Here is an 11602-nt window from a genome sequence, read left to right on the forward strand (position 1 = left end):
TTCCAGTATTATGTTCAGTCTTACCATGTTGTGCTAGTTTTCTGTTCATATCGGCAGGAGTACATGATCATTAGCAATGGTGTGTAACTCTAGGCACTACAGTGAAGTCGGTATGGTGCTTTGTCTTTGACGTATCATTTCTGAAATTCATCTCACTTGAAATATTCCTACTCATCAAAGAAATTTTCCACATAAGATCTGCCATATTCATTTCTTTTTAATAAAAACAAACATCTGAAAAGAAAGTTTCTCGTTCATGTGTGAAAATTTCAGTGTAAATATGTAACATGCAAACTACTGGAGATCAATTTGAATCAGCTTAACTTTTTTATAAGCTGCATTAGCTAGAGAGAGCCCGCTAATAGCTTTTTATAACCGGGGTGGTTGAATAGTTTAAAATGGGCTATAAACTAGACTATAAGCTGGACTATATGGATCAGCTTGAGCTTTTTTAGCAGCTAGCAGCTTATTTTAGGTGATCCAAACTGGGCATTCCATAATATTCCTGGATTCGTTTTCTTCTAACGGCACTAATTCTGGACTTATATACTCATAAGTCGTCAATCATAAAATAAATCTGTTGATTTGTGGAGGTTGCACTAGTAGTCCTCACGCTTTCCTCCCCATTGTGGAGTTACCACTAATAAAAGAAGGGGCAAGAATATTAGGTCTCGTCTGTCTTTGTTCAGAATATCCCATATATATTTAAACTTTTGAAGGAGCTGAGTGAGGCTTCTCGGTGTTCACTGTTTCTCATGGATTCAGAAGTGAAGTCGGCAGCATTGAGCAAGCCATGTGTTCTCATTATAGGTAACCATGCTCGATGTCATTGTACTATTGTTTTTCCCCTGCAAGATATGATCTGTGCATCATTTTTCAGTTCATTACATTTTGTGTTGCAGCGGTGGCTGGTGTGGAGAGATTTGTTTACAAGGGGGTAGCCTCAAATATTGTGACTTTCCTCACTGATGTTGTAAAGATGAGCACATCCTCCGCTGCGAAGAGTGTTAGCACATGGAATGGAGTCACGTCCATGCTTCCACTGGCTAGTGCCATTCTTGCTGATTCTTTCTGGGATCGTTATTCTACAATAACTGTTTCATCGTTGCTTTACATAGTGGTAAGTTTTTTCTCTCTGTTCCAGGATGCTACACTACTACAAGCACTCCCTTAAAACAAGTTTACTTCAGAGATTCTACACCCGTAGTTTATGTTATTGTTTTTTTGGTGAGAATTGCAGTTCACCTACCCTTTTTCTATCGTTTTTCTTGTTTCTTGATCAGGGCCTAGTAGGTTTAACCTCATGGGCAGTGCTGCACTCATGGATGCCATCTTCTTTGCTGTTTTTGCCACTGTACTTGATCTCAGTTGGGCAGGGTGGATACAACCCTTCGTTGCAAGCATTTGGAGCTGACCAACTACTGAGTGAAGATGACATGGAATCTCTGCCAGCTGAACAAAAGAACCGGGTGAAGAGCCTGTTCTTCCAGTGGTGGTATTTTGGTATATGCAGTGGTAGCCTCTTGGGGAACTCCATCATGTCATACATCCAAGACATGTTTGGTTGGGGTCTCGGATTTGCCATTCCTTGCGGCGTCATGGTCTTATCTGTCGTCGCATTCTGTTGCGGAACTCCTCTGTATATGTGCAACGAACAGAATACTGGCAACAGGCCTTCAGATAGCATTTTCAGAGTACTGAAAGAAATTGTTACATGCCTCATTACTCGGAAGGTCCGTTTACCGGCTAGAGATGATGATCATGACATTTCGGAGCTAGAGTAAGATTTTACTATAGTAGTCCGTACCTCAATTTCTTTTGTACTAGTATATATGTTAATATGTTGAAATACAGATTAGAAGAGAAGGCGCTTAAAGATGAGTTCACTGATATGAAGGAGGCAAAAGATGACCATGACACTGCACCTAGAGTCACCAATGCCATCCTGAGGCTTCTGCCGATCTGGACAACGCTGCTGATCTTCGCCGTCATCTTTCAGCAGCCAATGACGTTCTTCACCGAGCAAGGGACACTGATGAACCACAACGTCGGCAGCTTCGTGATTCCTCCAGCAATGCTCCAGAGCTCGACGACGATGTCGGTGATACTGCTCATGCCGCTGTACGACAAGATATTCGTTCCTCTGATGCGCGTGTTCACCCGGGAGGAGAAGGGGATTACCGTGCTCCAGCGGATCGGCATCGGTATGGTCCTCTCAGTCGCAGCCATGGTCACCGCCTCCATTGTCGAATCGAAGCGGCTCCATTTCGTCAGCGAAGGAGACGGCGCCACTCATCAGCTGAGCATATTCTGGCTGCTCCCGCAGTACATTCTATTGGGAGTAGCTGATGTGTTCACGGTCGTCGGAATGCAGGAGTTCTTCTACACGCAGGTCCCCAGCACCATGAGGACCATCGGCATCGCGCTCTACCTCAGCGTCTTTGGCTTCGGGAACTTCCTCGGTGCCTTTCTGATCGAGGTCCTCGAGACGATGACTGCAAGGACGGGAGAGGGACACGGCTGGTTCTCTGATGATCCACGGCAAGAACACCTGGATAAGTACTACTGGTTCCTGGCTTTTATCGGCACCGTCAGCTTTGTGTTCTTCACGTATCTGTGCAAGTACTACAATGAACCGGAGGCACCTGGGACTGGGAGACAGGCGCAGAGAGTCGCTAGTTGCCGGCATGTGTGCAAACGGTTAACAATGTCATCGCCAGTTTGAAACTTTACCTTAGCATCCAATAAACTGATTTCTCGCGTATCTGTGCAAGTACTCATCGGAGCACCATCCCTATCTTTTAGACATCAGGAGGCGAACTTTAGTTACCAATCAACAATATACACATGCCGGCAAAACAGAGCACGAGATTTGAAAACAATAAACGAATCATCAATAACTGAAATCCAAACATTAATCTACACGAAGGAGCTGACACTACATCCAACAATATACACATGGACGACACAAGGAAGGAAGGAACGAACAAACACAAATCGCCTAATAACCAAATAGGCTTCCGTCGAAACAGAGACTAGCTAACTTAGTACCCGGCGATCCCGGAGCCCTCATGGGCGCCCTGTTTCTTGCCGCCCTTCTTCTGGCACTTGTCCTTGATCCACTGGAACCCGCTGGCCGTGCCCTCCTTCACCTTCCTGAGCCCCGTCGCCGCGGCCGCCTTGGTCTTCTCCACCCCGCCCTGCTTCTTGCCGCCGCCGCCATCCTGCCGACTGCGCGCGCGCGGGCTCGGGTCGCCGCCGTAGTCCCACTGGTCCGCCCACGACGTGCCGAACGAGTTGCTGCGCTGCATGGTCCCGATCGATCGGCTGAACCGGCGACACCGATGCAAAGAAGACGATTCCCTCGAGGAAGAATGAAAGGAACCGTGCGGTGTGCTGCTGCTTTCGTGGGGCTGAGGCAAGGAGCCTGGGATGCCAAGGGATTGTGGCTTTTATAGGAGCACACGCTTACCTGTGCCGAAGAACGCATCAATGACCAGATCACCGGAAGCATCGCCGCCCATGCGCGCCACGCCTGTGGAATTGAAAAGGGGGCGGACGGAGGAGTCGCGTGTCCGGATATGTCCGGAACGCGGTGGTTGGTTGGTCCGTTCGTGCTCGGAGGCAGCTGCGCGCCAGTTTTGACCAGCCTTCAGGGGTGGGGTCGTGGGGCCGACTAGTGGGCCCGTTCCCAGGACTGGTCCACATGTCGGAGTGCAAAACGGCGACCGGCGGGATTGTGTCGTGCCTGAATCAGAATGGTTTCCAGAAGTGAAGTCGCATGCCGGAACAGGTCGCCTAATGGGATTATTACTACTATAAGATCTTTGTCGGTCAAGTCTAATTTGACCTGTTAAATAGTGGCTTGCTTGATTCCAATGCTTGCTCAATTTGGTGAACCAAGCCAAGCATCGTCAAAAGCAACGCGTTAGTGGTTCCACAGCAAATTACGTCGGAGCTTACGTGGAGATAATGCACAGTGACGATTTTTGCTCCGTGATTAAAATATCTGTACGGTGGGTTCCTCTTTCGTCGGTGCTTATAACTACTCCATAGCGTGTTTGTGAATTGGTATACAAGACATTGACTCTAATTAATCCGTTCATGGATAGGGATGGCAACGGGTGAGAAACCCGGTGGGGGGCAGAAGAACACATCCGCCCCCACCATGGTTAGAACGCCCCGTCATCCGCACCTGTCACCTGTGTCGGGTCTCAAATTCACCTAGACCCGCCACCCGCGTGGGTAACGGGTACCCATCGGGTGACCCATCCCCACTTAACAATAGAATTACACACCGACAACAACACAAGTTCACAAAACTAACATCATCAGAAATTCAGAATGATCATGCAAGTATGCAAGCAAGCGTTACAACTTACATGTCCTCGACCGCAGCTAATGATCAACTAAGAGTTCATGACACAATAATTAACTAAGAGTTCATGACACTAAATTAATTGAAATGCTAGAATTGCATGATGTTGGACACATTTGGAGCTCATGATGCATTCTTCACTTCCTTGCTCATAACAGGGCCATGTCAAAGTAGAAGTTTCTGCATAAGATGGGATAGTTAGTATATAATGTAATTGAATATCTGAAGATGAAAAGGTTAACACATTACACATCACCTGCATCCCTTCCTACATCTCTTGAAGACAACTCCAAAAGGTCTTAGGCTTGTCGACATTGGTAGCATCTGAAAGTAGATTTACAACAATTGTTAGAAAACAAGATTAGAAAATATTGAAATAAAATGTACAGAACAGAATATATACCTATATACTTGCGACGCATCCAATCTTGTGAACACATAAGTGCCTCCAAGATCTCCGGAGTAAGCCGGCTACGGTGCTCACTAAGAACCCGTCCACTGGTGCTAAAAGCAGACTCTGATGCAACTATGCTGACTGGAATAGCAAATATGTCACGTGCTATCTTACTCACTGTAGGATACCGCGTCCCAGCCACCTTCCACCAATCTAGAATGTTGAAGTTACCGGCCTCTATTGGAACATACTCATCATCCAAGTACCTGTCAAGCTCAGTTCTGAATCTGGTTGCCATTGGCCTTCTACTTGCAACACGAGCGCTAATAGTAGACAGGAAGCTTGAATTGGCAAGTGAAGGAACTGGTTAGTTCAACTTCAATCGACGAGGTACAAATTAACCAACAGTTAGCACAATAAGGCACATACAATCATTTTTAATCTTCAATAAAGTTAATACTAGTACCACAAATCCGCAAGAGATACAGAAAAGTAGATTCAAAGAGCTCACCGTGCACGAGATGAAGTGGGCGTCTCTGGTAAGGAGCCACCGGCCCAGATCTGGATCTGTAGCGCCGGCGGCGGTGACCTTGGAGATGGCGACGAGCTGCCCTCCGCCGTCGCGCTGGACCCATCCCCGGCGACCCCACCTTCTTCTGCGCGCTCAGGGCTCGAGCGCCTTCCATCCACGGGAGGTGAAGCCATCCTTGCCTCCATGGCCTGTCGGCGCAAGGGGCAGCGGGCCAGCGGCGCCGTGGTCAGCACAGGGAGCGGCGGCGCCGTGGCCGGCGCAGGTCCAGGGACTAAGGGAATGAGGGCGGAGGCGGAGAGAGGCTGAGTCGATGAGAGAGCCAGAAGCCCAGAAGGGTGGTGGCGGCCGGCTGAATGAGGAATTGGATTGGAACGCTAGGGTTTTATAGCTCTACATACAGTATAATGATCGGATGGTCCTACATGTCATACTCAAACGGGGGACCCATTGGGTAACGGGTTTGGGGTATACAAGAACGCACCCACACCCGCTTCACCCGATGGGTGAGGTAATCACCCAGTAACATACCCGTGGGGGGCAAAATCCCCCAAACCCGCACCCTAATAGGGTTTTTACCCGCGGGTAAACGGGTGGCGGGTACCCATTGACATCCCTATTCATGGACGAAATGGGATACGGATGATCTGACGGAGGATAGAAGCTCCTGACGACTCTTGGACCAAGGCAGGTTCCGACGCCGCCATACGAACTCCGGGCTGTACCCGGAAAGAATGCCGCTCCACGTGTCCACGACTTGTTGTAATATATCCTTCTGTGATCTATAGTATTATATTATTCTGTAAGTGGACTCCATCACGACCCAGGAATTTAGGAGGGTCTCAGGCTTACACATAAATATGCAAGAGAGTTCACTCCACCCGATCAGATGCCAAGACATCGATCTAGACCATGTGCTAGCCTCCTTTGCAGGGATAAGAGAATCCTTCCCGTGCCGCTACTTGGGACAGCAGCTCCATACGAGATCCCTACAGAAGGTCCATGTGCAACTGCTCATTAAACGCATAGGGCAGAGGCTACCTCGTTGGAAAGGTAGAATGCTCAACAGAGCGGGCAGACTTACTTTGGTCACCTCAGTGCTATCCTCGATGGCTACCTATCACCTCACCATGTTCCCTCTAGCAAATGAGCAAGAAAGCAAATTGATAAAATCATAAGATCATTCATGTGGAAAAGGTGATGAGAACGCCAACGGAGGGCATTGCTTGAGAACACCAACGGAGGGCACTGCTTGGTAAATTGGTTGACAGTCTACATGCCAAAAGATTTGGGAAGGTTGGGGGTGCCAAACTTGGAAAATTTTGGAAGGGCCTTGCACCTATGTTGGTTGTGGCAGGAGTGGATTCATGACTCAAAACCTTGGGTAGGGATGACACTGTCGTGCAATGACCTAGACCGTTTCCTATTCAACGCCTCAACAACGATAACAATTGGGAATGGTAACAAGGCACGTTTTTGGCATCACAATTGGCTAGACGGTGAAGCTCCAATATACCTAGCGCCCCATCATTCCAAGCTAGTGAGCCGGAATAATAGGACGGTTTGCCAGGAACTACCAAAATGGTAATTGGATCCGCTCCCTCAGGACGTAAATCACAACATCCGTTCAGATACAAGAATTTGTCGCCTTCTGGTTCAGGATTCAGGAAGTGCAGCTCACGCCCGATGTGCAGGACTCCATAGTTTGGAGATGGACAGTTAATGGAAACTATTCCACACGTTCGGCATATAACATATTCACACTGCAAGTTCCAGGTTGATCTCATTTGGAAAGCAAGGTCGGAAAAAAATGCAAGATACATGCCTGGGTACTAATGCACGATAAAATCCTCACGACAGATAACTTGCAAAAGAGAGGGTGGCCACATCATGAGCATTGCGTCTTGTGCAATGGACCTTTGAAAACAGGATTGCATCTATCTTTGCTATGCCCCTTTACTAAATCTGTCTGGAGCCAGGTGTTATCTCGGGGAAACTTTGATGTGCACCTGCCCCCAACAAGACCCCCAGTGCCTAGCCACTTTGTAGGAGGATATGGGGAGCAAGGTGCCAAAACAAAAATACCGAACATTTAATGGAGTGCTCATTTACATTGTGTGGAACCTGTGAAAAGAATGGAATAGAAGAATTTTTTAAAATAAGCACAAAACGTCGGAACAGGTCGCCTATCTGGCCAAGGAAGATATTGTTCAGAGGCGTAAGGGCATGTGTAGTGTGATGTGTGTTGGCTCTATGACCGGTGTTTTAGTTGGTCCTATGACTGAGTTTTTTTTGGCACCTGCCCTGTACATAAAACTCTATTTTTTTCTTAATTGAACGGTAGAACTACCGTCTTTATTTTTTAAAAAAATATTCTGTAATAGTAACCATAGTATGTACACAAGAATCTATTCAAGAATCAACTAATCGAGCAAGAAATCAATGTAACGACGGACGTGGCATCCCCAAAAATGACATGCACTAGAGGTCTACGGCACTATGACTAGGAGCAGGCCAACTGCCGCGACTACTACGACGAAGACTCTATCCGGTCGGCATCCCGCGCCGGCGCTACTGTCCATCTCGCGGCTGCTCGTCGCCGGCGACGTCGGCGTGAAGTTTGGGTTGCTCCCGTACAGGCTCTGTATCCCCTGGACGTCGTCGGCCTCCAGCTCCACCTTCCTCGTCCCCGTCCGGATCGTCGGGTACATGATGGCGTCGGGCACCGAGGAGTGGCCGAGCCCCAGGAGGTGGCCGATCTCGTGCACCGCCACGGACTCCAGGTCCACCGCCCCGGTAGTTGACGAGCGCGACACGTCGCTGCCGGCCACCCACGCCTCCGCGGCGTCGAGGTGGAACCGGCCGTCCGTGGGCGAGAAGGCGTGCGCGAGCGTGCCCAGGGGCCCGTCGAACGGCTCGCCGTCGCCGTGCGATCCGGCGTAGAAGCCGATGGTGATGTCGGCGTCGGACTCCGACGCGGTCTCCGCGAACCGCAGGTTGGTGGCGGCGGCCCACCGGGAGAAGGCGCGCGCGAAGACGTCGCTCAGCGTGGACCGGTCGATGGACGTCTCCGACGTCGCGGTGATCGCGTACCTGAGGTCCCGACGGAACGGCGGCCACGTCGGCTCGCCGGGGAAGTAGGCGTACAGGTGCCTGCCGTGGTCGTCCGCCGAGGAGCTCCTCGCCATGGTGGACGTGCCGTTGATGACGTCGGCCACGCCGCAGCGAGGGGCGACCATCTGCGAGACGGTGGACGGGTCCAGCGCACCGGTGGCGTTGAGCCCGAAGTTGCGCTGGTACGTCGCGATGGCCGCCTCCAGGTCCTGGTCGAACGCGTCGCTGAACGGGGACGACGACGGCGGCGGCGGGAGGTAGCCGAAGTGGCTGAGGTAGTCCTTGAGCCCGGCCAGGCCCTGCCGCTCCTCGCCCATGTGACAACCAGAGAGGTTCTGGAACGCAGCCCACGGGTTCGGGAACGATGGCGCCCCAGGCGGCAAGCCGGACGGGAAGGCCGACGCCGGCAACGCGACCGCGAACGCCATCACCGCCACGACGGCGGCAGCTTGCGATACACCCATCATCAGAAACCAGAGGAAGTTTGCCGGGCCGGCCGCGCAGAGAGAGAACACGCAGCAAGCCGAGCTGTCACGTAAGCTTTAAGACTCGCTACCCGATATGTCACGGGCAGCGTGGTCAGCATGCCGGCAGGTACGCGCAGCCGGGTCCGGGTGGCTCTGTTCGAGTCGGGACGTCGCAGCTCTGTGCGTGTGGTTTGGTGAGTTTCCTTTGGTCAAGAACTCAAGGGCGGCGAGAGAGGATGTGGCATTGTGTCCGTTGCGAGTTGCTGTCGTACCACGGCTGTGATCGGCGTGAAGTGACGGGTTCAGAATTGAAAAAACTGCGTTTTGCGTTTGAACATTGCTCACCGTCACCGGCCAGAGAAGCTTCCGCTTGACTGGTTTCCGGCGAGCTGCTCGATTGGTTCAAGAACGGAGAAGAGTCGTGGGCTGCCAAGCCCGGCTCTGGGTAACATTTCTTTTAAGCGTAACCAAAAGCGAGAGGAACAAGAGTACAGAGAACCACACGCCTCTGAATCTCTGAATATCTGAAAGTCTGAATCAATACAAGGGGAGGTATGCCACGCTCAACAAAAGCAGTCCTTCGACCCCCCAAAAGAAATGCGGTTAGAAGCACATCCGACAGCCTGATTCAGCTGAACCGTATGGAGTATGGACGCGTGAGAAAAAAGAATAACTCGTCCGTACTTGATTTGTGCACAAACGACATTTCCTGAATTCCCAATGCTGCGACTTTTCAACGCGAAGGATGATGGCGAAGCCAGTAACGGAGAGGGGTCGTAGGCTGCTCAAGAAGCCAAGCCCGGTGTCTGCGTAACATTTTACTAGTATATATGTAGCGGGGTGTGAGTTTTAGTATATGAATGAAGGACGTCATTACTTACAACTGCAACCAAAAGCAATAGGAACAAGAGGCGAGAGAACATACGTCTCTGAATTCCGACGGTCTGAATCAGCAACTTGCCAATCAGGACGGATCACTATCAGCATCAGCATAAGCCAAATTTCAGCGAAACGAACAATATGTAATTGTCTTCTAGTTCTGACGGTCTCAATCAGCAATTCTTCAACACCCCAAAAGAAATGCAGTTACAACTTACAACTAGCACCGCCTGATTCAGCTTGAGCCCTATGGGCGCATGAGAAAAGAACAACTCCTCTGTACTTTTTTCTTTTTGTGCAAAGGACATTTCTTGAATTCCGATGTCTGCGACTTTTCAACGCGAGCTGCACATATCCTGTTGTCAGCCTGTTCGGCTGGACTTATACGATCGTATACGATTGTGGATTATAAGCTGGAACAGTATTTTTCTCTCACACCAAACCAGCCAAACCAGCCGGCAGTAAATAATCCACGATCGTTTACGACGAAACGAAACGAACGGGCTGACAACGGTTAGCGAAATGATCAAAGCAACTGACTCGTGTCTGTTTCTCAGCTTTCAGCAGTTGGAGAATATCTGGCCGTCGTTCGGCAGGCCTCACCAGTTGGAGAATATCCAGGAGGGGCTCAGAGTTCAGACTACGTCAGACTTCGGGTTTACATTGCACTATTGCAGCAACAAAGCAGGAACTGCCAATTTGGAATGGCGTCGGCATACAGTTCTTCTGGCCCAACATTTATTGGGCCTTCTGGGATGATATCATGCTGGGCCTCCTTTGTTAAGGCCTGCCTCCTTTGCTGGGCCTAAAGGACATGGGCACTAGGCCGACACGTGACACATCATGACACATCAGCTGCAGCTGGATCTGTCAATTAGCAGATGACTAGCTCAAGAAAAAGAAAAGAAAAGCAGATGACTGTTCTTGAGCAGCGGGCGCACCCGCGAAATGGCGATTAGAATATGTCACTCTCCAGCCTCATACAAATGCTAACGACAAGCCTATTGACCGAGCAAGTGGTCTGACTTTATGGGCTAGAATCTCACAGCTCCACTACAATGAAAAAAGCCATCTCCAGTCGACAAGACGCTTCGACTTGCTTTGCGGCCATCGCCTGAAACTCTGAATGAATTTTCACGAGCATAAGACACATGAGAAACCAAAGTTTTTTGCTTGGCTTACATTACATGTGGAGAAAACCTATCTTTACTCGTAAGCATCATCTAGAAGCTGCAGGGGAACAGGGTACTTATCACCTTATCAGCTTGAGCCCCACACAATAATGCATAGGGACTTCCAATTCGAGTTGGAAGATAGATGGTCCAAGGCCGTCCTCCTCTAGCCTGTCTAGAAGTAGATGTGATCACAGTTACAACGACAAAGCTGGCTTGTCCTGTACTCATGCTAAACTATCTGCTTGTCTCGTCATGCTCCCGAGCTGATTTGGTTTCCGGCGATCCATTGAACACCGGACGCGAGTCCACCACTCGCGTTGCTGTTGTCCTGTTGATGCAATCGGCATATATATATATATATATATATATATATATATATATATATATCCTTCGCATAATTACACCGTCCTTGACGAAGAATATAACCAATTAATAGCCTTGCATACCACCATGTGTTTCCAAAGCCTGAATTGTTGTCATCGCTGCTTGTGATCACAGCAAACACAGTACATCTTGTGACAAATCCCTCTCGGTTTCACTGAGAGCAGATAGCGCAACGGAAGAATAATGTGTGTACGAGGAGCATCGCAGGGAGATCGGAGACAGCAACTTGGGAACAGTTCCCGGGATGGACTTTGTGAGACAGTGTGGGACAGTACATTGTCC

General features: G+C 49.7%; 2 protein-coding genes, 1 long non-coding RNA gene and 1 pseudogene across 3 annotated transcripts; 1 reads left to right on the forward strand and 3 right to left on the reverse strand.

Annotated features, from left to right (window-relative positions):
• The first annotated feature begins 930 nt into the window (after positions 1–930).
• Positions 931–2756, forward strand: LOC136474760 (protein NRT1/ PTR FAMILY 5.8-like). The gene is made up of 3 exons (XM_066472315.1): positions 931–1120; positions 1284–1780; positions 1855–2756. Exons 1-3 carry the CDS (start codon positions 980–982, stop codon positions 2723–2725), a joined length of 1509 nt encoding a protein of 502 aa, XP_066328412.1. The 5' UTR covers positions 931–979; the 3' UTR covers positions 2726–2756.
• Positions 2757–2878: 122 nt separating this feature from the next.
• Positions 2879–3619, reverse strand: LOC136474761 (uncharacterized; annotated as a pseudogene).
• Positions 3620–4469: 850 nt separating this feature from the next.
• LOC136476595 (uncharacterized) lies at positions 4470–4900 on the reverse strand. The gene is made up of 3 exons (XR_010763657.1): positions 4782–4900; positions 4635–4702; positions 4470–4558 (listed from the first exon to the last, which is right to left on the reverse strand). It is a non-coding gene; the product is annotated as an uncharacterized lncRNA (long non-coding RNA).
• Positions 4901–7698: 2798 nt separating this feature from the next.
• Positions 7699–9223, reverse strand: LOC136474762 (metalloendoproteinase 2-MMP-like). Its single transcript, XM_066472316.1, has one exon. It carries the CDS (start codon positions 8880–8882, stop codon positions 7791–7793), a length of 1092 nt encoding a protein of 363 aa, XP_066328413.1. The 5' UTR covers positions 8883–9223; the 3' UTR covers positions 7699–7790.
• Between the last annotated feature and the right edge of the window lie 2379 nt (positions 9224–11602).

The sequence above is a fragment of the Miscanthus floridulus genome, chromosome 8 (genome assembly GCF_019320115.1).
Source record: "Miscanthus floridulus cultivar M001 chromosome 8, ASM1932011v1, whole genome shotgun sequence".
In the NCBI taxonomy this organism is placed as follows: Eukaryota; Viridiplantae; Streptophyta; class Magnoliopsida; order Poales; family Poaceae; genus Miscanthus; species Miscanthus floridulus.